General features: G+C 49.4%; 9 protein-coding genes across 10 annotated transcripts; 6 read left to right on the plus strand and 3 right to left on the minus strand.

The window, feature by feature from the left end:
- Positions 1 to 609: 609 nt before the first annotated feature.
- Positions 610 to 2,672, plus strand: FOXG_15145 (uncharacterized protein). 2 transcript variants are annotated; one of them, XM_018395214.1, is made up of 2 exons: positions 610 to 2,353; positions 2,417 to 2,672. In XM_018395214.1, exon 1 carries the CDS (start codon positions 703 to 705, stop codon positions 2,323 to 2,325), a length of 1,623 nt encoding a protein of 540 aa, XP_018255717.1. In that variant the 5' UTR covers positions 610 to 702; the 3' UTR covers positions 2,326 to 2,353; positions 2,417 to 2,672. The 2 variants fall into 2 exon arrangements, with proteins under 2 accessions (XP_018255717.1, XP_018255716.1); XM_018395213.1 differs by having other exon boundaries at positions 610 to 2,672.
- A 1,916-nt stretch (positions 2,673 to 4,588) lies between these two features.
- Positions 4,589 to 4,699, plus strand: FOXG_22004 (uncharacterized protein; the record flags this gene model as incomplete). Its single annotated transcript, XM_018402385.1, has 1 exon — positions 4,589 to 4,699. The coding sequence occupies one exon, from the start codon at positions 4,589 to 4,591 to the stop codon at positions 4,697 to 4,699; it is 111 nt and encodes a 36-aa protein (XP_018255718.1).
- A 5,244-nt stretch (positions 4,700 to 9,943) lies between these two features.
- FOXG_22005 (uncharacterized protein) lies at positions 9,944 to 10,435 on the minus strand (the record flags this gene model as incomplete). Its single annotated transcript, XM_018402386.1, has 1 exon — positions 9,944 to 10,435. The coding sequence occupies one exon, from the start codon at positions 10,433 to 10,435 to the stop codon at positions 9,944 to 9,946; it is 492 nt and encodes a 163-aa protein (XP_018255719.1).
- A 222-nt stretch (positions 10,436 to 10,657) lies between these two features.
- FOXG_22006 (uncharacterized protein) lies at positions 10,658 to 12,067 on the minus strand (the record flags this gene model as incomplete). The annotated part of the gene is made up of 2 exons (XM_018402387.1): positions 10,658 to 11,561; positions 11,640 to 12,067. The coding sequence occupies 2 exons, from the start codon at positions 12,065 to 12,067 to the stop codon at positions 10,658 to 10,660; spliced, it is 1,332 nt and encodes a 443-aa protein (XP_018255720.1).
- Positions 12,068 to 12,634: 567 nt separating this feature from the next.
- FOXG_15147 (uncharacterized protein) lies at positions 12,635 to 14,715 on the plus strand (the record flags this gene model as incomplete). The annotated part of the gene is made up of 3 exons (XM_018395215.1): positions 12,635 to 12,852; positions 12,898 to 13,633; positions 13,735 to 14,715. The coding sequence occupies 3 exons, from the start codon at positions 12,635 to 12,637 to the stop codon at positions 14,524 to 14,526; spliced, it is 1,746 nt and encodes a 581-aa protein (XP_018255721.1). The 3' UTR covers positions 14,527 to 14,715.
- Positions 14,716 to 16,150: 1,435 nt separating this feature from the next.
- On the plus strand, positions 16,151 to 16,994 carry FOXG_15148 (uncharacterized protein; the record flags this gene model as incomplete). The annotated part of the gene is made up of 2 exons (XM_018395216.1): positions 16,151 to 16,925; positions 16,985 to 16,994. Coding segments are annotated over 2 exons (785 nt in total), but the record flags the coding sequence as incomplete, so codon positions are not given.
- Positions 16,995 to 17,583: 589 nt separating this feature from the next.
- FOXG_15149 (uncharacterized protein) lies at positions 17,584 to 19,408 on the plus strand (the record flags this gene model as incomplete). Its single annotated transcript, XM_018395217.1, has 1 exon — positions 17,584 to 19,408. The coding sequence occupies one exon, from the start codon at positions 17,584 to 17,586 to the stop codon at positions 19,354 to 19,356; it is 1,773 nt and encodes a 590-aa protein (XP_018255723.1). The 3' UTR covers positions 19,357 to 19,408.
- A 421-nt stretch (positions 19,409 to 19,829) lies between these two features.
- FOXG_15150 (uncharacterized protein) lies at positions 19,830 to 20,561 on the plus strand (the record flags this gene model as incomplete). Its single annotated transcript, XM_018395218.1, has 1 exon — positions 19,830 to 20,561. The coding sequence occupies one exon, from the start codon at positions 19,830 to 19,832 to the stop codon at positions 20,559 to 20,561; it is 732 nt and encodes a 243-aa protein (XP_018255724.1).
- A 441-nt stretch (positions 20,562 to 21,002) lies between these two features.
- FOXG_15151 (uncharacterized protein) lies at positions 21,003 to 24,750 on the minus strand (the record flags this gene model as incomplete). The annotated part of the gene is made up of 3 exons (XM_018395219.1): positions 21,003 to 21,313; positions 21,372 to 21,579; positions 21,635 to 24,750. The coding sequence occupies 3 exons, from the start codon at positions 24,748 to 24,750 to the stop codon at positions 21,116 to 21,118; spliced, it is 3,522 nt and encodes a 1,173-aa protein (XP_018255725.1). The 3' UTR covers positions 21,003 to 21,115.
- Between the last annotated feature and the right edge of the window lie 758 nt (positions 24,751 to 25,508).

The raw sequence follows: 25,508 nt of genomic DNA on the forward strand, positions 1-25,508 counted from the left end.
GGCAGACATCCCTGGAGTGACCTGGCGGGAGCATTTCGACAATTGAGGGGATAGTTCTGACTATATCCTCCCAATTAGTGAATTTTTACCGTCGCTAAAGGATTCTAAGGTCCTTGACATCAACTTGAATGGGCGAGATTCTCACACTTCCCCCCATCATCGAGCGCTATATTTTAAGAAGGCTAGCTTCGTACACCCCAGCCACCAAGTGTACGGCGGTGTGCCATACTCCGTTACCCACCCCTTACGCTACATATCAGTCCGCTCAGAGCAAGGGCTCCCTACGTAGGATCCACAGAAAGAGTGGAAATTGCCGTTTCAAATCCCAGTGACCTGGTCTTTATTGGCGGTGCTAGCATCCCCGCTTTTCCCTGCGAGCCGACCAGATGAGCTCGATTAAAAATGCCTAAACAGGTAAAAATTCTAAACTATAATTGAAGCTATGATATTCATTGTGTGGAGGCTGACTTATCCGTTTGAATGTTCTTCAGTCGTATTTTTCCTTTCGCCCGTCTACAGGTATCTTCTAAGCGAGCAGGGGACCACACTGGACAGAGATTAAGACTTGGGCTAAAAGAAATGCATAAATAGACCTGTTCTGGTATTATTATTTGAAGTCGTTATAGAAGCCTTTATAGCATCTTGACATTCGCAATACAAGTACACGGCTAACATACAAAATCTCATTATTTTGCTTTCAATATGGCACAGGCCTACCCAGAGGTTATCCCCGGCACCGTCCACCTTGTTGACTCTGACCTTGGCGATGGCAACGACATTGAGCTTATCCCACGTCCCAGCGATGACCCCGAAGACCCGCTCAATTGGAGCAAACGTCGCAAATACCTCTCAGCAACAATGGTCCTCGTCTATACACTCGGTGTTGGACTTCCTGTTACTTTGCAGTACTCCGTCCTAGCAGACATCACCCAAGACACCGGTATTTCTACAGCCGACTTGGTACAAGGCACAGGCGTAATGTTTCTCCTTCTTGGTTGGGGTTGTCTTTTTTGGCAACCTATCGCCCTAACCTATGGCAGACGTGGTGTTTATCTCATTTCTACCATTATTACCGTTCCTCTGATGGTGTGGACCTCATATTCACGATCAGCTGGGGAATGGTACGCTCATCGTATCCTTCTCGGATTCTTCGTGTCGCCTATCGAGTCACTACCTGAAGTCAGCATACCCGACATCTTCTTTGCGCATGAAAGAGGAACGTGGATGAGTTTATACGTCTTCACTCTATTTGGCTCTAACTTCCTTGCTCCCTTGGTTGCAGGTTTCTTTGCCGATGCCTACGGTTGGCGATGGACAATGCATTTCGGGGCAATCTTTGCTGCTTTTTCCTTTCTCATTCTTTTCCTCTTCATGGAAGAGACTATCTACTTCCGTCCAACATTTGAGGGTCTTGAGGATCAAGTTCAGCCAACAAAGGGTGAGGGAGAAGATGGAGGGGAATCCGGAAACCTTCAACGAGCACCTACTGCCAATGATAAGAAAATTACTACCACCATCGGCAACGACCAGGAGGAGGGGACTGTACACCCTAAGAAGAGTCTCACCGCTCACCTTGTGCTCTTTGTCAAGAAAGATGGCAGACCAAACAAGAAGAATATGTTTAAGTCCATGTTGGCACCGCTTCCGCTCATGGTTCTGTTCCCAAACGTCGCCTGGGCCGGTTTTATATACGGCATTAACTTATGTTGGTACAATGTTTTGAACGCCACTACGAGTCCGATCCTTAGCACATCGCCTTACAATTGGTCCACCAGCATGGTAGGCTTGATGTATGTTGGGCCCATCATTGGCGCTGCCTTGGGCTGTTTGTGGTCTGGAATTGTCGCCGATCGCATCGCTCTGTCACTGGCTCGTCGCAACAATGGTATAAGAGAGCCTGAGCACAGACTTTGGCCATTGGCGTTATCTGCCCTGTTGTCTTGTGTCGGCCTTATAGTCTGGGGCGTCGGTGCTGACAAGCATATTCCCTGGATTGGATTGGCAATTGGCCTGGTGGTCCTCACGTTCAGCTGTGTTACAGGCGGATCAATAGCTCTGTCTTATAACGTCGACTGTTTCAAGGATATCAGCGGTGATACCACTACGTCTATCATCATCATCCGCAATACATTGGGGTTCGCTATTTCGTATGGTATCACTCCTTGGTATGTTAACATGGGTCTGCAGGACTGCTTCATCATGGCGGGACTTTTATCTTTGGGATGTACTAGTACCTTTCTGCTTATGATTTGGAAGGGCAAGAGTTTGCGTCGAAAGGCTGCGCCAAGGTACTGGCAGTATGTTCAGAATATGGTATATCAATGAGCATAATAGTGGAAGCTGCCGAGAATATGTCAGTATCGCCGTATATTATAATCCATTCAAGCGAGAGGTTACTCTACTTACTCTTATTTAGTTAAGATAGCCTAGCCTTGTACTTTAAGATGGTATCCTTATTACTTAGAAGTGCCCGAGAGATATTTAGTCTTGATAGACCGAATATTATGAAGACAGACACTGTCTCAGCAAGTGGCGAATCGGATGATAAACACAGAGGGGGAGGAGGACGGAGCCTATATCACAACTAAATAGAATGGAAAATATACAGACTTCACCGGATTTTTGGAGCGACTGTTTGAGCTTACAATGGGATTACACAGCGACCCTGTAAGGGTCAAGTCGCGCATCTCCAGGACGCTCGTCACAAGTATACAGTGCTCGGTTCGCCGTCCCCATTCAAGGGTCACCTCTCCCACCTGGCCTAATTATCGTTCGCAGGCGACCTTGACTTAAATAGCTGACATATAGTGGCTTACGCGGCTTGCGTTTTGGAATAACGTTGCCTGGGATTGGGCGAGTTCATGTTGTTTATATTGCGCAGTAGTAGGGTTCCGTCGAGGTAATTTACCGAACGGTAATTTACCTATCTGACCAAGGTTTTTGACGTCAGAAACCTCGAGGTATTTTGCATGTCAAAAACCTCTCATTGGCCAATGCCCATTTCATCTCCACTATTTTCCATATCGGTCTCTTCCCAACCCCAGCCATCCACAACAATGGAGTCTTGGAAGGCGTTTTCTATCTTTATCAGCCAAGCAACGTCAACTGTCTCCCAACCATTCGGTTCTGCCGGATTATCTTTGACCGTCTTGAGCCTCTTTAGCACCCGACTGTTCATATAGATGAAAGTGACCTTATCGGTGCTAAGTGGACTAAGCCGATTCCGAAGCTTACAATGAAGGTAGTTCGTAGCACTAAAGGAACGCTGTGAAGGAACAGAGCGCAGAAGGGAATTTGGTGATAATTTGTGTGCTGCATCGGTTATTTGACGCGCTAAACCTATTCCGTACACCAGCTAATCCTAATATGGCCACTCACTAAGCCTAAAATGGGAGAGTTTTTGACGTAAATTACCGCCAAAAACCCCCTTTAGGAATTTGACGGTCAAGAACGGTTTTTGACGGTCAAAAACGGAACCCTACGCAGTAGTGCTGGGTGAAAATATATTTTATGAAACTTAGTTGTTTCTTATTGAGCTGAGAGTTATTCTCGGGTTTATATCTCTAGATAATTGTATCTAGGACTTTAAACTTTAAATCTAGGACTTTCAGACTAATAGTCTGAATCCTGAAGGGAAGGGGGATTCCCGGATTTTCCAACAGTTCAGGGTTGAAAGCCACTCCACCCAATCCACGTAGTGAATCCACTCGTAGATTCCACCGTCCACTCCACTGACACAATCTCAATGAATTGGCTAATTCACCGAATCCACTTGGCGACGTCGTAGATGGATTGGGTGCATTTGTGTGCATTAGAAGTGGGGTAGCTAAGTGTTAGATAGACGGTTGGGAATTTTTGGATACGAGAGTAGGGTCGATGTCCAGTTAAAATAAGGTTAATTTTCACACTTAAGGGTCAATCTAGGCCCTAAGAGCTCGTTCTTCTTCTGTCTCTGTTCTATCCTTCCAGGTGATTTCCCCTGCCACCCGGTATAATATATCCGTGTTAGATACGCGAGTAGGGTTAATATCCAATTAAAATAGGGTTGATTTTCACATTTGAGGATCAATCTCGTCCCCAGAAGCTCTTTTTTTCTTCTTCTGTCCTTTTAGGTGTTTTCCCCGCTACCCGGTATTGATATATCCGGGGACCCACAAAATACATGTTTCTTTTATCGAGGCGCTATCACTAATCCAACAGGAATTCGCTCCACTTCCCTTATTGCAATATTATTCTTGTATCCAAAAGAGGGGTGAAACCCCTCACGGACAGACTGATCAAAGAATCAAGTCGACGATCAATAACATCACAACATTCTGCTCCACTTGGATACACTCACCCCATTGTATTCGTGCGTATCTCACATTGTATCTGGCGTCAGTCAGCACTCGATGGGATAGGTGCAAGGTGCGTGATGTACCGATTTGTAATGATGAGACCTGCTGGTACTTATACCACCGCATAATTTAGGAGGCGGTAGAAGTACCTCTTGTTCTTTGCATTTTAATTGACTATGACCCGTCATCGTGACCTAATTCCGGCCTGTTGGGCCCTTAGAAGATAATTGCTTCTGGTACGTAGGACTAGAATGTCAGCAGGTGCAGCTAAGAACAAAAGCCCGAAATGGAGCCCTCTTACGGAGGTCAACGACTATGAGAAGAAGAAGAGGAAGCGGCCTGAGGTGCGTAGTTTACAGTAGACTACCTTCGGATACCATATCTGCAATATTGCAATTTGTCAAAGTGAATATCGCGGCGACTTCTATCACACCCTAATTTAGCAGAGGAGTTTTGTGCCACATGCTTATCTGTGCCACAAGCTTATCGCGTACGTTATGTATGTATGTATATTTTTCGTCCGGGGGCCGTGAGGCCCGTAAAGTCCCCTATTGGGGCACAGGACGTGCTGAGTTAGAGTCTCTAGTGCTAAAATCTACGTAAAGCATTCGCAAATTACAGAACGGACCACTATCCAGCATATCATCGGCTCAAAAGCGCGTCCTGTCGAGCCTGTTACCCGTCAGCGGGATGACCAGGTCGGCTATCATAGCGGTAGCCGCTATATCAGTCAGTCTTTAGTGAGACTGGGGAGAGGGCGGCGGCATGACCGCACGACGCGGCCGAGCCCATGAGAATAAAGAAAAAAAATAAAGAAACAGAAGGGAAAGAAAGATAGAAGGAGAGGAGGAGATGCAAATACATCTCCGATCTGCCTCGTTTAGTAACGAGTGCATATCCCTTTCAAAGAAGGCGCTTGACTTGGTTAACTTGATGTATTTATCGAAGTTCCTTCCTATTGCAAGGTTGACTGCCGCAGTCGGCAAGGGGACAAGCCTTATTCGACACTGCCGCAGTACTTTCCTGCAGTAGAAGACATGGTCAGGTGCTTTGCGTCATCCGCACGAGCAAGTTACCCGCGCGTCATTGTGGTTGAATCGTTCGTGGTATACAGTAAAATCCCCATAGAGGGATCTTACTGCAAGTAGATGGTGCAGGGCAGCTCGAGGGAGCGAGAGTTCCGGTAGGCAGCGTATAATTGCCTTAAGATTTAATCTCTTATATTGCTCGGGAATAAAGGTTATCTACTATATTTTAAAAGCTTCTTTTGGTTTCTGCCTCGCCACCTTTCGCAGGTATGCTAGCGTCGGCTAAGTGCCATCCGGTTCTGGCAGCAAGGACGCTGCCTTTGCTAGTTTATCGGCTTATTCGTTGCCGGGAATATCCATGTGGCCAGGTATCCAGCGTACTTATGTCGCTCCGTGTAATGCAGCTAACGCCTGGAACTCGACGAAGACTGCTTGTGAAGAATCAGACGGTATGCCCATAGGCATGTGGCGGCTACTAGGTTGTCTAGACAGACTATAATGTCCCGTGCCGCTGATGCTAGGAGGTTCAGAGCGGCCTTAAGGCCCTCCAGTGCTCCTGTAGCTTCAGCGTCAAAGACCTCGGCAGATCCAAGACGGCCCGAGCCGTCGCAGATAGAGAGGTCATTCTGGTGAATGGCGAAGCCATAGCTGGCTGCTCCCTCCGAGGACAATGAACCGTCTGAGTATACGATCCAGGTGGTTGGGTCTACTGTCTCAACCCACTGGAGGAAGGCCTCGGCTGATTCCTCTTTCGGGGCTGTCTATAGGGGTGTGTCTTGTCCCTTGCCGAAGCGTTTCTTCATGAGGGCTGGTCGTAGACAGGGTGCGAGGAGCTTATTAGTCCTTCGAAGACGGGTTCTAAAGCTGCTCTCTGTTAGAGCTTGGTACTTCCGCTTGATTAGCTGATGGTATATAGGTTGCCTAGGTGGAAGCATGCGCTTCGCGAGGGGGTAAGCCTCATCAAGGGATTTAAGCCGGGCGGAGAAACGGTATTGACGTGCTTCAAGAAGCTGAGTGATAGGTGGTATCCCGCTTTCCCGATGGAGGATAGCAATCAGTGTCGTCTTCCAGGCAGGGAGTATAGCTCGCATAGATTGAACTATAGCCTTGTTTATTCTCTGCAGGAGATGTCGGATACCGGTACTTGACGGCCGGTCTTTGGACGGTTGGTCCCACCGCGGTCGGGTTGCCCCTGGGTACCATACTTCGGTGCCGTAGAGCAGGACTGGTTCAACGCAGGCCCTGACGGCACTCCGTACAGCGCTGGGAAGCAGGCCGTGTATCGTGTTGGTAAGTCCTCGCAGATGGTAGGCGACAGCCTGTGACTTAGCTGTCCACTTCTCTGCGTGAACTCGGAATGACAGGCTGCTGTCCAGCCAGATGCCTAGCCAGCGCATTGCTGCCTCGGGGTGCTTCTCGACGTCGCCATGGCGTATTGCCGGTGCGGTCTCGAGCTTGCTCCGAGAGAAGTGCATGACTTCGGTCTTCTTGGGGTCGAAAGATACCCCGTTTGCAGCGCCCCAGCGGACCATTTCTTCGACAGAACGTGATGCCGCAGCGGCCGTTTCCTCGACCGTGTCGCCGACGCACAGGATGGCTGTGTCATCTGCATAGCAGAACCGGCCTTGAGGGTTGCTCAGTCGGTAGATGGGCTCTGTATATAACAGGAAGAGGATCGGCGATAGCGGCGATCCCTGAGGGAGACCGCACTGGAGAGGAGAGAGCGGGGTGATTGTATCTTGGTACCTAACACAGGCAGATCGGTCATCCATAAAGGATCCGGCCCATCGGGCGAGATGTTCGGGCCAGCCTTGTTCCCGAAGTCGCAGAATCAGTCTGTTGCGTAGGACAGTGTCGAACGCGCCTTGAATATCCATCGTGACCAGCGTGGCCACCTTCTTGCGCGCAAATGCCTCCTCAATGTCGTGAACTAGGGCGGCTACGAGGTCTGTCGCAGACCTCTTTGGAAGCGCTCCAGCTTGTTGCGGGTGAAGGACTCCATGGTGAATGCATGCCCACGCGAGACGGCACGCGACTAACCGTTCCAGTCCCTTGCCGAGACAGGGGAGCAAAGAGATGGGTCGCCAGGCTCGCGGGTTCGTCAGGTCTCTGCGTCCAGGTTTGGCGATCATGACCACCTCGGCCGCTCTGAAAGGCTTTGGGTAGTGGCCTATTGCCAGGCACCCCTCGAAGAGGCGGCGAACGTGTGTTCCGATAATATGCCATACTGCTGTGAGGAGCTTGACTGTGATGTTATCTGCCTCCGGTGATGTATTCCCGGTGCGGAGAGTCGCATCCTGTGCTTCTTCTAGGGAGATTTCATGCGGAAATGGGATCGTTTTGCGAGGGCTGACCTCGATCCAGGGATCCTTGATATCGTCCTCAGCTGTCCGACGCTCTAGAGTCGCTCGCCGGAGCGCGTTGGCCTTGTCGAGCTGGGTTTCGTAGACCACGTCGTCCACTTGGAGTGGAGGCGGTTGGAAGGCTCCTGGCGATCTCAGCCATTGGACGGCCTTGAAAACGAAAAGGCGAGGTCGATGGTATTTCCATGCGGGTTTGTGGGGATGTCTGAGGTATTCAGCAAGCCGAGGTCATTTTCCGATGCCCAAGAGGCAATCTCGTGGCCGCGGTTCGTAGTTGGGCCTGTCTGCCATGTATGATGTCTACCATCCAGGACCACCTAATGGATAACCCCACCTAATGGATAACCAAAATTTCGTTCCGCCCATACAAAATCCAAATTTTCAATTACACCATACTCGGCCAGGAATAGAGGTACTTGCAAAATAAGACCTATACTATATTACTTTTTCCAAAGAATTTCCATATCGGTTTAAAATTTCCCCGTTCCGCCTCGTGGCCTGGTTCCATAGCCCTTTGATTTTTTTGCATTTTACCTTATATACCCTTGGTGACTCTATCTCTTTAAGCCCACTTTTTACCTAATTTACTCTACAGAACTCCCCCCGCAATAATTCGTCGTAACTATACCGAAGATAACATAGCTGAAGCTATATTAGATATTACTAATAAAGGCCTCTCACAGAATGAGGCGGCTCAGAAACGTGGAGTGCCTCAGTCGACCCTTTCGGGACGACTTTCCGGTTAAGCAAGCAGAAATAAACGTATTCAGGAGATAGAATACAGCTAGATCAAGCCTGAGAATACGGTTAATATGGACGAGGGCGGTATAATAGCAGGTTTCAGTAAGCCTTCTATAAGTACCCTATAGGTTTCTATAGGTTATAACTAATTAGGTATCTATAAGGCCTAAATAGCCTCGTAATCAGGCGCTCTGACCCGAAGAAGAAGGCGATATTAAAAAGCATCCAGTCACACACTTGGACCTCGTTTATTAAGGGTGTTACTATAACTGGTCGCGCTTTAAAGCCGGGTATTATCTTTAAAGGAAAAGAGCTATAAAAGCAGTGGTTTCTTAACGAATTCGAATTAATAGCAGACTGGCACTACATTACATCCCCGAACAGCTAGACCAATAACCATATAGCTCTCAAGTGGTTAAAAGACGTCTATCTACCTTAAACAGAGCCTTATAATGCATCGGATGCGAGACTCATTATCCTTAACGGTCACGAAAGCCATGCATAGGTGAGCATTTCGGGGTTTTTGCCGCGGAGTCGCCTACTATAAGATTGCTAACTAGCATCCAGGATAAGTAGATGGCTACGTGCTTTCTGAATAACGTCTACTGCTGTTACCTACTAGCATATTGTTCCTATGGTCTATAACCGTTAGATAATGGAATTTTTAATATTATTAAAGGTGCATATTAGAAAGAACTCTAAAAGCTGGCTAGTTTGACCGATTCTGCGCTAATTAATAAAGTCAACTTTATTCGGGTATATGCAAAAGCCAGGGAGGCAGGCATAAGGAAAGAGATTATCTTATCTGGTTAGAGATTTATTAGAAATTAGCCTATAAACTATCACAAGGCTCTAACGCATCCTGAAATTCAACCGGATAAAGAAAAAGTGATGGAATGGTTCAAGATGCCGAGCCCTCCTCAGTTGCACTCAGATGATACGCCGAAAACGAGCCGCCAGGTGAGAGAGTTAGCCAAACACCGCAGTCGTCCGACCAGGCGGAAGTACAGTAAGATCACAAAGGGGTTGGAAACTTTAGAGATGAAGGTGGCCGTTCAGAATGCGCGGATTACGGGCCTCGAGGAGCAGATGGCCCAGGTGCAGCGAGGGAAGAAAAGAAAGGCGGTACCGAACCCGAACCGACGATTCATGGCTCTGGCGGAGACTCTAGCAGCTAGAGAAGCTCTCCCTGACTCAAAGGAAGCAGAAATAGAGTTAGATGTGGACGAGGAGGCCGAGTCGGTGATTGAGGTGGATGTCAGGTCAGAGGATAAAAGTGACGACTTTAGGGTCGTAACAAAGCACTGCCAGCGTACACGGAGCGGTCGGGAGGTCAAAAAACCACGCAGAGAGTAAAGATCGATTATTTATAGGGTTTCTCTCCAAAGCTTTGCCTTTTAATTGACGACCTGGTGTTTTATGCACGCATCAAAATTTGGATTTTGTGTGGGCGGAGCGAAATTTTGGTTATCCATTAGGTGGGGTTACCTATTAGGTGGTCCTGGATGGTAGCGTTGAAGTCGCCTGCCACGAGGCAGCGATCAGGGATCGGCCATTGCAGCAAAGTATCCAGCGCATCCCTTTCGTCGTTCTGGCGATAGAAGTTGACTATTGTTGTATCGTTGACCGTAAGCCACAGGATATCGCGGCTTTGGTATGGCCGATTCTGATCTGCCGAGAGCTTAGAGTCTCGGCGGACGTACGTCATGACTCTAGGTCGAGTGGAATTACTGTTCCAGGCTTCGACTGGGGAGTAGATGTCGTATGCAGGATAGGTCTTCGTGAGGCAGCGGGAGTTTGCCGTTGTCGTCCCTGGTTCTTGGAGGAGCACGATGTCGTATCGTTCAGAGTCTGCCAATGCAAGGGCACAGTCGTGGACCAGGGGAACCTTGCCGACGTTGGCTTGAAAGACCCTGAGGGTCTTTTTCTCGCATCTTCGTGCTCGCGGGTGCCTACTCGTGCCCATGATAGTGGGGACGCGAGATCGGGACGATGCGGCGCTTCCTTGGGGACCCGGGTCTTGGGTGTTCGGGTTCCTCCTCTGGCTCGGGGGTAGTGGCCACCATTATGCAAGACGGCGCTCTTGGCGCGGCCGGGCTGCTAGCTCGAGAGCTCGATCTTTCTAGCGACCCGGTGCTATCCTGCGGTAGGCCGTTTTGCTGTAGGTCAGGTGCGTGCCGTTGCGCTTCTACGTTGCGCTGGCGATATGTTTCAGCGCCCACAACTCGGATATGGTCCCTTGTTCTTTGGTCAGCCGGCGGAAAACGCCGTGGACCTTTTTCGGGCGAGCTGGGCAGTCGGCGAAGTTGGCGCTGTGCGGGCCGAGGCAGTTGGCGCATTGCTCGGGGGCGGTACAGTCCCCGGAGTCGTGGCCGGCGGCCTTGCCGCAGCGTTTGCACAGGGGGAGTCGATGACAGGTACGTGACGGGTGATAGTCCAAGCATACATTGCACTGCCTTGGCCGGTCGCTTTTCTTGATCAGCCTTGCTGGTCGGCTGCTGAAGAGGCGCCAGTATTTCTTGACTGGCTCCAGGAAGGACACAAGTAAGGTCTTCGTTAAGGGGTTGTCAGGTTGATGCCGCGCGGGCCGTATGTTGACGGGTTTCTGCCCTGTCTGGATATCTATTTCTTCCTCCACGGCTGCGTCGCTATCCGCTTCATTGCCATAGAGGTCGGTCAGCTTGCGAGTGTAATCCGAGACTAGGTAGGTAAACCACTCCTGCCTAGTCTCTACGGCGGTGGCCCCCAAGTCGGGTGCCCATTCGGTCTGTCTCTGCACGAGGAGGTCACGGGTGGTTATGTCGGCGGTAAGGACGGCCCATCCGGACCTGACTTGGAGTACGCGCGGGATCTTGCGCGGATCCACTCCGAGTTTCCGGGATATATGGGCCCGGATTGCGTAGTCGTTGTGGGCCCTAGCCGGAGCTTCGGCGTCCAGCCGGATGAAGACACGGAGGTCCACTCGGAGTGGGGCGCTTATGATCGGTTGTCCCTGGCGATGAGGGGGCTGTTGTTGTTGACGTTGTTGTTGATGGTGTCGGGGTTGGTGGGCAAGGGCGTTGTTTGCAGCCGGGGGCAAGGCCGCGATGGCGCTGTAGGTAGTAGGCGCGGGAGCAGATTTGGCGTCAGTGAGCGCCTGATTCTAGGAGTCCAGGAAGCTATCGGCAAACCTTTGGGCGAACTCCCGTTCAGGCCCAGTGGTGAACTGTTTCGCTGCTTCTTCAAATTTAGCGCAGAAGGCCTGAAACACCTTCAACTTCGCATTGTACTCCTCCTCACGGTCGCGTGCGAGCTTAGTGGCTGCTTCAATAAGGGAGACTGGTTGCTGTTCAGTAGTCGGGGCAGGGTCAGAGGAGGGGGCAGGATGGGCGAGCTGGGCCCCTTCTGTGGCCGCAGCAGTAGAGATCGCATTGAGAGGCGAAGACGGCGTTTGAGCCGTCCTCCCGAAGACGGGCGGGACCCCAACAGGTCCATTCACGACAGCGGGGCTGTTTTGTAAGAGGGCAGTGCGGGCTCCTCGATTGAGATTGGCAGGAGTATGGATTCCCAGGTCAAAAGGGTCCGGGACAATAGGCGGACAGGAGGTGGCGGATGCCATCGCCGCCGCCGTGGGCTGCGCGAAGCGCAGGATTGTGGTTGTTGTGGTGCACTTGTTCAGAAGATTGGTGTAATTAGGGCTACTTTCTTAACATCTGCATGCCAAGAAAGTAAGATGACAAAGGAAGGTGTGTGGGCTTTGTTGTGAAGATGCTACGGGCTAAGTCTAGGGAAGTCAACAATAGAACAAACTTACAAATGACAGAGGCCTCAGATATCCCCTTAAATTTCCACACATCTATAGCACCAAAGTCTATTATTAAATTAGATGTAACTTAAGTAATTTCCTTCTATGCTTATTAGATCCAGCATACTATCATATGTGTGATAGAGAGTTAGTTCCGGCATATAATAGATCCATATCCCTGTCGCAACAGGGACATTCTAAACAAGGAGACCAATCGAGATCGTTTAAGCAGGGTCCGTAGCATGACGTACCCCAGCAGCCTTGGAAGATTACGAATACATTCATCGCTTCATTTTAACCCCTTTCCTCCCTCATCTACAACAGGAGGAAGGAGGAGGCCGTAGAAAGAAGTCATAATCATCAAGAGGCAGAAAAAGGACAATGGTTCCGGCCTCTGCTGTCACAGCAGAGTCTACTAAACGTGTCCGCTTGCCCAACTATGCCGGTAACTCTTCTAGCACGTCCAGACCTCGATCCGGGAAGCTCGGATCGTCTGCGCGCCACGCTGTGGATGGCAGCGGTACCACGGCTCCCAGACGTGACAAGGGTTCGCCAGTGTCCTCGGACACGAGCTTATTCGTTGCTGATGTCCCTGACGCGTCAGGGGCTAGGTCAAGTTAGCCTCTGTCGAGGAAGACACTTAGCTCTGGGCAGGATCCTGACGCCGACGCGCACAGCAGTCTGCCGTCCAGCTTCCTTCCGGATTCCACCTCTCGCGCCATATCAAGTGCAGTCACTGCTGGCTTGTTAACGCAACATACATTGCCGTCGTCCGAGGCGCCGGATGATCAGGATCTCGTTGATCTGCCCAAGACCCTCTCCAGATACGAGAAGAAGCTCAAGAAGTTTGTCGGCCAGTGGCACGCATCCCTCGTCAAGAAGGGTATACCGGAGCATCTAGTTTACCAGCTTGCCAAGCACTGTGTCCAGGCCAGTGGCGAGGAAGGCGATTCGGGGACGGAAAGCCATCATGTGAGTCGTGTGAAGAAGCCACTCTTTCCTCCCGTACCAGGCGCGCAGGCATCCACCCAAGTTTTGCCGGATGTGCTGAACAATTATCGAGACAACGAAGACGGCGACATCCCTTCACGGCCATCTGCCAGTCTAATTCTCACACAGGTCCCTCAGACCGATGATGAACCCATTGTGGTACGGCTGGGCGCCGGTGCGCGAGCACCAAAGCAGGCACTCGGCGGGTATGATAAGCCAGCCACTCTGGTGGAGGCCCTGCGAGCCAAAAGCAGACTCAAGAACCACCCCGAGGAGGGAGATGAGGCTTTCGATACCCTAGCCGTTGCCCTAAGGCTGCAAGAAAGGGACTTTGGCGGCAGACTGTCCTCGCAAGAGATCTGCGTCATAGGTACCGCCGTCCTACATGAGGTATTCGGCGGCCGAGGTCAGAAACGGCTCGCTGATGCACTGACACACCTTTATGGCCGCCACCCGCGACACTATCCAGCTTCACCCTACGTTGGGCTCAGGCCGTTCAGCACGACAGCCCCGACATGGTGACGATCGACGACATTCGACTGATCGATATGAAAGTGTCGCTCGTTCGTGAATGGGATCGTTGGTCGAGCCCAGCCGCGACAGGGTCAAATAGAGACATCGAAGACTTTCTCGCCAACAACGGAATAGACGCTAACGCGAGGTTGGCACTTTCAACGAGGATAGCCAAGTATCTCAGCAGGAAGCTCGGTCTTCCTGAAGGCACCTCGGCCAAGAAGATCTATGCCTGGCGACCACTAACAGTGATGGCAGACGTCTTTGGCGCCGGTATTTATGTCTTTGTCTCCAGGAGCCTCTTTACGTGCTATAACAAGATTCATCCAACCGATCGCATTAAAAAAGAGGATAAGTTCCGTGCCATGGCGCTTGCTGTTGCAGACGAGCTCCCCAACCTCTTGGAGATTTGTGAGGCATCGTACAAGCATGTCGTCCAGCCCGTCCTGAAGCCCCTTCTTCCTGGCAATAATATGCAAGATCTTTCCAGGGACTTAAGAGTCCCTGGGGTTCAGATGGCTACAGACGGTGATCTACACAGCTTGCGAAAAACATCCATTCCAGAACTGCTCGGTGTTTGTATACCTCCACGAGGTTTTATAGAGGAATTGGGCAGTGTTACAGGAGGAGATGCTAATGCTGGAACAACATTGGTTCGCCGACAGTCTACTCTCCACGGACATCATCATGATGAAGACGGCAAAGATAGTAACGTTGACGATGATGATGATGATGGAAGTGGGGAAGAAGAGGGTGAGAATTCTGATTGACAGGAACCAAGAAGTCAAGAGGGGATTCTGATATTTGACAGGAGTGGGACTCGATCACATATGTGATAGGGACTGGGGTCTGTATCACCTGTGAGTTTAGATGAATCACATAATATGTAAAAGTGGGGCTTGGATCACATATGCGATAGTGGGGACTTAATCTCACCTGTAGTAATAGACAAACCCAACCCTAACACCTCAGTATAAGTCCAGCAACAGGTTCATCACAGCTTCGTTCTTGTCAACAGAAGGTTGCCAATTGAACGCCTCGATGTATCTCGTTGAATACAGATCTGAGGCAGCAGCAATAGCAGTGCAGCCGGTGTAATCTCCCTCATGAATATTAGCATATCGTGGCTGGTTATTGAGTAAAAATTCGACTACCTCAAGATACCCCCGTCTCGCAGCTTCGTTGAGTAGGGTAAATCCACGTTCTCGAAAGGTGATTCTTTGGTGTGGTCCAGTAACCTTCTCGTAGTAGGAAAGAAGGGTCCTTAGTGCACTAAGGCTTCTGTGGGATAAAGCTGTGTAGAAGAAGGAGATCAAATTGATCTGTTTCGCAAAGAACAGATCCATTACGATCAACCAGAGTCATTGGTATATATGGAGGTTCTTCGCCATCATGATTCTCGTTCGGACCCTGAACGAAATTGGCGTAGGGTGACCTATGTTTAGTCGGAATGGGAGGCATCGTTGTTAATTGTTCAAGTCATCGAAGAGACGTTGAGCTTTTTAATGCATCAGCCAGCGCTCGCAATAGTCCAGACCATTTGGACTATTAGTCCAGACTGCAATCCAAAATCAACAATCAATCCACGACGGGCGTTCGTGGATTGACGGCTAGGATGATGCGTCCCTTGAAACGAGCCGTGTTGATCGGATCGCACCAATAAATTGATCGGAAATATCCAAAATAAAATGGTTGGTACAGCAACAATCATGGGTGCCCTGGTTTTGTAACACCATACCAACAACCTAGCGTTCTTAGCGTCCACACCGGGCGTCCGTATTCCCTGCCCTGATCTACAGTCTGGACTAATAATCCAAATGGTCTGGACTATTGCGAGCGCTGGCATCAGCATTGAGCAGTAAATACATAAAATCAGAATCTTTTGGCCGTTAGGAGTGAGTCATCGGCATGTCGGCCTGTACTTGAAGTGGAGCTGATATATAGCAAGCAAGGACAGTTCACCTGCTACTTTAATTGTGTGGTATTTTAGCAGTTACTTAAGTTGATCTACAGTTATATGTATAAACCCAAACATATAGCAAGTAAACGGGACAATTCGAGAGATTTATAGCTTGCCTGTAAATGATGATGACTTCGCTATGTCTCTTTACTTCATCACACTCCACATTCAGCTATGCCGGGGAATTTATACTCCGAATCGACCACGCTATCTCCTCGTGACTTTCCTTATCTAAAACATATCAACCAACATGATTTTGTTCTCGCTTCATTCAAATCATCCCAGCCAATTCCAACTTTTGCTGTAACCTTCTTCTTGAGTTCACATTCATCCAGATACGATATCTACACCACCCATCAATCAACACCTCTGACACCCGCTTCGAAAGGGTACACAATCTTCATCAGACGCGTCCTCATACTCAAGCTTTGTCAAGATGTCTGACATTATTAAAGACATGATGGATAAGGTTTGGCTGTTCCCGCGCGGGACCAAGCTGGAACCTGGAGGCAGAAAGAACCCCGATAATTTCCACCACTTAAGGTACCGCGACTGGGTTTTTAGCGTCTACCGTACCTACTATGGTAAAGAGTCCGATAAGCATTGGCAGGCGCTTCTATACTCTTTGAGACATCAGACTAAACTGGCATTTGGGGCGTTTGATGACGAGGAGGAAACAGACCAAGATGATAGGCGACGAGTTCAGGAATTATTTCATCTCGATGTCCGGGAGGATCCCTCTCGTCTGGATGGTCTCGATGTTCGAGGTCTTCGGGATTTCTGCAACGCTGAAAAGCTCAAAGAGTCCAAAGTTACGGATAGAGAGGAAAGCAACATCAAGTACCACGTGAGCACAAGGCCCCACGAGGGTCGAGCTATGGCAGATTATCTGTTCAAGTTTGTTTTGCTCGCCGATGAAGCTGTTTTGAAGGATATAGAAAACGGCGAATTCGTCGTCAAGACTATCTCGTTGTCGTGGGATGGTTACTCGGGATGGGGATGGATGAGAATCCCAACAGGCTATCTGTTAGAGCTCTGGATATTTCTGATGTGGAATAAACATCGGACCGAGTCTTGTCTTCGCTTTCACGAACCTGAAGCAGAACTTGAGGAAAGTATCTGGCCTGGGGACATGGCACTTTTAGATACTGGAAGATGTTCCGAAATTCGCGGATGGCCTTATTATAGCGGCCAAAAGGATGACATGTGGTAAGGAAGAATGAAGAGACCCATTCGGTAGACTTTGATTAAGATACAAGAACACTTAGTTACCTTTGATACAAGTACACATAAAGTATTTATCGCATCATACCGATACAGCTAAACCCCGACTCTTCTCATCCGCTTTCAGCTTCAGCAGAAAAACTGCTGAGAGCGGGTAGCCGATTGGCAGACATTCAAAGTAGAGCCGATGTATAACAAGCGAGTAGAGTCACCTGCACATTGGTTATGTAGATAAAGCAGCTACCTAAGTTATATATATATAACTTTAAATACATCACATCTCGAATGAATGGCACAATTAGAGAATTATCAATTGTCCAGATAAAGAATAAGAAAACAAAGGAAGTTAGTGGGTTTGCTGTGCCATGATTATGCAACAACTGTAGTGCCTCAGGCCTTGTTGGTGGTTGACCCATCTACAATTACTTGTGCTCCATTTATGTACGTAATTTGAGCTCGGGCTGTGACTCTTTCGCCGGACCTGACCAGGTTCGCCGCATTAACCATAACCCCACTTCTCGAAGTTCGAATGTTAACCGACTTTTACATAAGTATATCCCATGACCGACCAACACATAATATTGTAGTCTCCTGTTAGGCTTTTTCCTGTTCTTTCAGCTAATCCAACTATCTATCTATGACCATGTCTTCCTCTACCGATACAGAAGATGAGCCGCCATATTACCGTTTCACTGAAAACCCAAACGCTGAGTACAAAAGTCAAGGACTTAAGAGACCTTGGCCAGTACCCATGGCGATGCCTCATTCGGATGGTTTAATTCTATATGAGAAGCCAACCTTTAGCCTTCTGTATACAATAATTCAGCAGAACGACACCAAGGCTCTTCAACAATATCTCACAATTGCACCTTGGGCTGTCTCGATAGAGCCGGTCTTCGCGAACGATCTCTGGGCCGTCCCAGACAGACGCTCTTCTTCAGACGGTGGCGCCTCTTACGGCGGTATGAACATTAACTACTTACAGTGGGCGGCGCAGGGAGGAGGTCTTGGTGTATTCAAAATCCTTCTGCATCACTGTACGAAGGGCAAAGATCCTGAGATAAAAATTAGATTCGAATCTCAAGAATTCGAACTATTGAATGAAGCCGCCAAATACGGTCAGGTCGACATGGTCAAATTCCTACTCGATAACCAGCCACGATACGCCAGCATCTACGAGCGAGACTCAAATGGTTATACTGCATTACTGTCAGCTGCTTCGGCGCCTAACCTCTATTTGCCTACTTCTCTACAAGAACGACGACCTGGAGCTGCGGCAAGCGAAGCAACCATGAATTTGCTACTAGATCGAGGTGCGTGCGCATCCGATGTCTTGTATGGAAACCAAAAGATACGTAACACAGTCCTCACTTTGACTGTGGAGTGGGCAGGTTCACGATTAATCAAAAGACTCATTGATGGTTTTGCCAGTATTGACACCAAGGTGCAAAGAGGCCCGTGGGATGAGAAGTTTTGGAATCTGCATGACTGCACTTTCGAGGCTAACGCACTATATGTTGCCTGTACCCACGCAAACTTCGAAGCTGTGAAGACTCTCATTGATTGCCGAGGCTCCGAGGTTGACGTATCAGACGTTCTATGGCAGCGAGATAGTCGTGGAAGTACTCCTCTTCATTGGGTGACTCAAAGCCACCTGCCAAGGGAAAACTTTGGATACTCGAAAGACGCTATCTACGATAAAGCACGGAACATTATGAATATCATTGAGTTTCTGTTAGACCTAGACCCAACCGCTATCAATGCCACGGATACCGATGGAAATACACCTTTGCACTACGCCACCCGGTCACCGAGTCGACACGATAAGATGTACAGCCCTATTTTTCAACTCTTGTGTGCCAGGGGTAGCGACGCTGGCATACGGAATACAGAAAGTCAAACGCCTCTGCACACCCGATTTCGTCTGGATGATAGTGGCAGAGTTAGATACTACTACTTCGGCAAGGCACCCATTGATGCAGCTACGTTATTAACGTTACTCGCTCATGGCGCGTCTACGGCCGACACGGATAAGGCTGGCAACACGCCGTTGCATATTGCAGCGGCAAATCTAGAATGGGACGATGCTGTATCATTCTTTCTTCGCCACGGCGGCGACCCTGCACTTCAGAACTTGAATGGGCAGACATCTCTTCACCGAGCTGCCGCTGGTACGTACTTGGGACGTGATCAGAGGTACAAAGCGCCGGAGAGAATCAGGGCCCAGGAGGAAGTACTATCGAGACTTGTGGAAGCTGGGGGAGTCGAGTTGATGGACTTGGCAGACGCAGAGGGAATGAATCCAAGACAGATATGTCATAAAACGAGGCAGGGGTGGAAAGAGCTCGATGGCCCCCCGAGGCGAACTGGAAAGGGGAGGGGGCGAGGAAGCGCTCGTAGGATACATAAGATCTAGAGCATTAAAATAGACTGGTTTCAGAATTGGATGTCTAAATTAGATTCGGAGAAAGCAGAGGTCCATCGCATCTTTCTTCCCTGCTATTGCCTAGCAGCGATTCGCCGTCTATCATCTTGTGATTGACAGTGGCAACCGCTTAGCCCTGTGTGATAACGCACTGAGGAGCTTTCCAACCAGTGTCATTTAAGACATGTTGATGTCAGGGTATTACAGGGAATCTTTTAACAGGGCTCAAAAGTGAACTCATACCCTGACTTTATGGATCAACGACGGCGGATTGGGTGGCGTGCGGATAAATAGTGTTCCGTGAATGAGTCGTCAGTCGGTTATAAGTTGTTGGTCCTTGGGGAAAGGCCAACTTACCCTCTTTTACCACTGCGACATTAACGGCTGAACTTGGAATAATCGCTCCTTTCCTTTGCTGCCACGCCTGAAACTACCGAATCTTAATCAACCAGACCGCCGCAAAGATGATCGAAAAGATGGTCGAGCAGATTTCTAAATATTGGCCTCCCGGACCGCCTGCGATGCAACAGATGGAGAGCAAGGATCCCGACATTCTTCAATATTACCAGCAATGGGGTTTCGACATCTATCGCACATATTACGGCCCAGGATCAGACGAGGCTTGGGGCAAGCTTCTATATGCTCTGAAACACCAGACAAGACTGGCATTCGGACACTACGATGGTCGGGAGGATGCAGATCAACGCCACGTCGACATACTCGAGGACTTGTTCTATCTCGATGCTCGAGCCGATAAATCTCTACTAGATGGGCTTGATGTCCAAGGCATTCGCAAATTCTGCCGGCATGAAAACACCGATAAGGATCGAGTCATGTCAGTTAGCATCCATGACTATGTATTACTTGCCGATGAATCAACACTGAAAGATGTTTCTGGGCGCGAATTTGTTGTGAAAGCGGTGTCTCTGGACTGGAAACGAGGGCACCGAGGCTGGGGATGGATGAGGATCCCAACAGGCTATCTGTTGGATCTATGGCAACTACTGATGCTGAACTCGATGCGAACTGAGCTTGCGATTGACTTTGATGGACCTGAAGAGGACCTCGGTGATTATGTCTGGCCTGGAGATCTGACTCTTAACAATACAGGGTCATATTCGGAGATTCGCCAATTCTTGAAGCACTACAGTGGCCAATCCCCACGCCGTTCATTAGAATGCGACAAAGAAGCTTAGAGGACACTATTGTATTCGACTTTGTCTTCCACCCGAGGCTATGATACACAAATAAACTCATACCCCAACCCAACTTAGGGGCAGCCTCCTGTCTTCGTCTCTCTAGCTATACTCGTCAAAGCGCGATCATTTGTTGTCTCCTCAAAATGCGGTATGGCAGCGTGCCACTGGTTCACACATGTATTGTCTACACTCTTGGGCTTCGAAATCTACTTGATGCAGTGATATGCGGCAGTCATTTCCTCAAAGCTTAAAAGTAAAGGTAATAGGAGAGGTAACATTTTTAAGCAAAAGTAGAATACAACGCTAACTAAACCACCTCCCAGATAGATATCGCTTTTCTGAAAGCATGTTGGTAGGTGTCTGTGTCCTTCTTCCAGTTTAATTATCGACCTCGCTCAATGGCACGATTTGCAAGTGACGCTATCTAGAAGGCCAACATTCGTGAATGGTGAACACGGTGATCACGGCGAGTATATTGTATGTTCTATATTCTATGTACAATTGTCCACTGACTCTAACCGGGACCTAACACTACACAGATACAAATGGTCTTACGGATCAGCATTCTGTACGTTGTTTACCCGAGCTCCGTTAAGGTCAAAGTTGATTTGAAAAGCCTGGGGACCAGGGCTGTATTCTTGATCACCCCAGCTGCTCCCTGCTGGGGGCAGGTTTCCGTTCCTGGCGATGGGCCAGATCCTCGCTAGGTTAGCAGATCTAAAAACGCCCGCCTGGTGAAGCCCCATGCCCTGACAGATGTCGAATTAGTGACCGCCCGCTGCAAGTAAATGGAGCACAGATACGTACAAACTCATTAATAAGAACAGCCAATTGTGGATCCCGATTGGCGGTAATTAAATCGTTGATCTGAGAAGTATAGTCGCGGCCAAGATAAAAGGCTGGCCCTGGCGCTGGTCCGTGTTCCGGAATCCTGCAGTTGAAAGGTTCTCGTCGCTGGTTGTAGTTCGTCAGAGCTCCTGTGTTAGAACTGCCGCCAGCGTATGAGCTGCTGTATCTGAATCAGAAACATATTAGCACTATAATACCCATCAGGTAGAAGGCGTACTTACACCCACTCGGCTCGGTAATCAACTGGTCCTCTGTAGCCTCGAGGAGGATTTGGCCGATGGGTACCCTGACTGTGATACATGCCAAAGGACGAGACACCAAGGTAGTAATCGTTCACGCCGCTCGGCTCCGTCCAGAAGGTGTTGGCATCTAAAGGGATGTGGAAATGAAAGACAACCCATCGGTCTACGGCGTTCCGGTGACTGCGATCGCGGTACAGGTTTCGATACGAGTTGGCTGGATCTTCTACACCAGGAGAGGGTCCAATCCAGTAAGCTACCTCAAGAATGACTTGACGGCTCGTTGGGCTCGGGGGGAGCCAGCGCAAATAATGCAAGCTTAGGTGGCCGGCTTTGATTGCTTGGAAAATATATGCAGCACTTGGCTGGACCCCGCCTTTGCCCCGATCTGTCATAACGTTGACATTGATAGTCCGAGCTTGAATATCTCGCTTTTGAGCTTCAGAGCCGGTGCTCGACGGAACCTCACAAAGAGCTGCTGGAACTGTAGCTAGGTTTTCCAAACCTTCTCTTGACTCGGCGAGATCACAGAGTGCCATCCTGGCGACAGCTCTGCCGGAGTACCTGGGTCGGCCATTCCAGTCGCTCTGATACAGCAGCTGCTGAAACGTGGTGAGGTTGGCAGCGCTTTGGGCATACCCAGCTGCCCTAACGTCCCTGTTGTAAATCTCCGTCAAATCCAGGCGTGGTTCTCGAGACGTGACCCAAACTCCCATGATGGGAAGGAGCACAGCTAGAACCGCTGAATTGTCTGTAGCGCGACCCAGGAGAAGATTCCGTGCGCTGAGCCCCTCATCGGTACTCAGCCCATCATCGCCGCCGAACTCAATCTCTTCGTCAGGACAGACGGGATCTCTGAGAAATCTTTGCAGCGCATAGTCAAACTCCTTTGCGTCCTTGTCCTGGTACACTATAATGTCGCGCTCGTCCTTGTCAGATTCCTTGTCGCCAGCGCAGCAATATGCTTCAAAGCCGTAGGTGCACTTGTCAGTATGTGCAAGGTAGCCAGAGGTACTCCATGACGTGCTGATATCCTGCGCAGCGATGCGAGTGGACCCATGGGGACAGGTATTGGTACAAGCCTGTTCATTGGGGAACGATACCTCATGGCCAACCCACTCACAGTTCTTGAAAGGCTTGGGAGTCTCAGTGCAGCAGTAATTGTACTTCTTGCCTTTCTTGCAACTCTTCTGACCACCAAAACCGCCTCGAGATCCCACAACAAAGGACGAGAAGCCCTTGGGACACGTGGAGTCGTCGTCGTCGTAGCAATCTACTGTCCATCCGCACTTGGACCAAGGCCCAGTGGAATCAGTAGCTTCACAACAAGCGGTCTGCCACCCGGACTTCTTGCAACCTTGGTGATGAGTGCCGACCGCGACTTCGCCTGCGTTACAGCCAACCGGACAATGGTCGTTGCCTTGGTATCCTCTCCATTGACACTTTGGTACCTTGGAAGACTTGGGGCAGCAAAGCGTCTGTACCTGATCTTGACCCGGCAAGCATTCTGTGGCGTCCAGCATAATCTCCGAGTCCTTGCCGCCGCGAGCGATCTCCGTATAGCCGCTGGGGCACGTCTGACCGCAGTTGGTAAAGTAACAGAAGTCCTGGGAATCCTCTCTCTTATCAGGTAGTTTGATAGTAAGGCCGCTACCAGAGTCAACGTTGACCTTGATACCAAGTGCTGCTGCTAGTCCGTTGGAGTAGGAATGCTTGTCGTCGTCATAGTCGACAGCCCAGACCAGCACGCCACTCAGGCACTGAGACTTGAGAAAGTTGGCCTTAAGCTTCCACGTATCCCTGTCATCGTACGAAACCCATTGATCGTTGTTCCATTGGATTGTCTTGATGGCAGCGTCCTTGTACAGCTTGGGCCTGAGCTTCTTCTCACGAATGAGATCTGAGATCTCACTGTTAAACAGGATTCCAGCTTCACCGCTGCACCCAGCATCTCCTGCTGAAAGGTATGGGCAACCAGGCTCAGAACAGGATGAGCTTGCCAGTGTAACAGATCGGCCGTAGAATGCCAAGCCCAGCACAACCTTAGACGGAGAGACCTTGTTACGCCAGAGAAGATCTAACGAGCTCGTGATCTCAGTCAAGTTGGTATGCGCTCCAACAAACGCGCCCGTCCACTTGTTACCGATATCCCATGCTCCATGAAGATCATAGCTCATAACATTGAACCAGTCCACAGATGGTTCAATGTTCTCTAGATCAAAATGTTGGAGATACCAGTAACTAGTGGGAAGAGTAACAGAAAGGCCATACTTGTAGTCACCAAGAGCGGACTTGAGTCGCTTCAAGAACCTTGGATAGGCCTTGAAGTCAGACTGACGGCCACTGCGGTCTTTATCAACTGGATACTCCCAGTCGATATCAATGCCAGTAAAGCCCCAAGTCTGCATGAAGAGGGTCAAGCTAGCAAAGAAGACGTTCTGACGTGTCTCATCGGCATTGACCAAGTCTGAAAAGGTTGTCGCTGTTGGAGAACCCTTGTCAGAAAAGGCCCAGCCGCCAATAGACAACCAGAGCTCTTGACCCGAGTCTCGAGTCTTGAGTGAAGACAATTGAGAGTAAAGTTGTTGATCTCCTGCATTGGCGGGCACGACCTTGAACGATTTGGGGTCGATACTACCGAATGCAAAGTAGATGTGGGTGTAAATGCCCTGAGGGAAAGCGTCGGGGATCATGGGGTTGCATTTGCGGGTTGCACCACCAGAGCCATAGTAACCGATCACACGCTTGACTGACTGAGAGCCAATGTTACAGGAGGGTCTCTTGACAGTTTCTTTGCCGCAGAACTCCTCAGTGGTACCGCAGAAGCCAAACTTGCTGCAACACACATTGAGGGGACACTTGGTAGCGTTGAAGTACTGCGAATCCCACTTGCCTGGATTGCATTCAGCTTTGTAGGTACAGCTGTTGATGCACTTGGCCTTGCTGCAGTAGTCTGGACCAGTGCCGCAGACATTATTGGTACCACAGCAACCGACCTCGCAGGGCTTGTTCTTGTCGCAGTGTATGTCTTCTGCGACCGTGAACGGGGTCGAGGTGAGCAGTAGAGCAACCAGACTGGTTGCCCACGTCAACCTCATTAATGAAGATAAGAACGAGTATTGTTTTAACCAAAAGAAAGATGATGTCTAAGTGGAAACGTGTATCAAAAGAGTGACAATAAATGAGCGATTGTATAGACAAATGAAGAACAAAGAGTAACAAGGCAATTGATCAGCTGCGACTCGACCATTGCTTGACATAGGCAATAATTACAAAGGTAGTAGAATATTTATCTTGAATAACACTTTTACTCGAGTACAACCGGAGAAGGCCCCCTGTGTTGTCCCATTTCGGAAAGAAGTTTACCCTCGGCGTCACGGACCCTTACAGCGGGAACATGCTTGACTCGAAGGTTAATTTCATGACTAACTTGCGCAGCGAGCAAGCTGAAACAGTAATTTCTGCAGTTCGGTCATTTACTGGGTGTCTTTGTTCCATTATGGAGTAGTAAGCTTTGGCAAAAAGCATTTCACACCCTAGTTATCGGCTTCAACGTGCCGAACATTGCCTTGATCCGCGAGTCCATCACCTTCTTCGCCTTGGCTTTGACCTGGAAAAGGCTATTCCGTGCGTCTTTTGTTGGTCCTCAGTGTTTTTTCGGCCTGAAGTCGTTACGATTATGGATACCTGTTGGTTCTCATGATGCTAGTACTCTTTGGGGCCGCGGAACATATATTCTCGGTCTTGGCGGGATCCATCTCCCGGTGTTTGCTCGAGTTGTTCGTCGCACGCTTTTCTATGGTTGGCCAAATTATGGTCAATGGAGCAAAAGCGGGTATTGTAGATCCCTGGTCTT

The sequence above is a fragment of the Fusarium oxysporum genome, chromosome 1 (genome assembly GCF_000149955.1).
Source record: "Fusarium oxysporum f. sp. lycopersici 4287 chromosome 1, whole genome shotgun sequence".
NCBI lineage: Eukaryota > Fungi > Ascomycota > Sordariomycetes > Hypocreales > Nectriaceae > Fusarium > Fusarium oxysporum.

Coding starts and splice junctions, on each gene's coding strand:
- FOXG_15145 (XM_018395213.1), top strand. CDS start 703: ATGGCACAGGCCTACCCAGAGGTTATCCCCGGCACCGTCCACCTTGTT.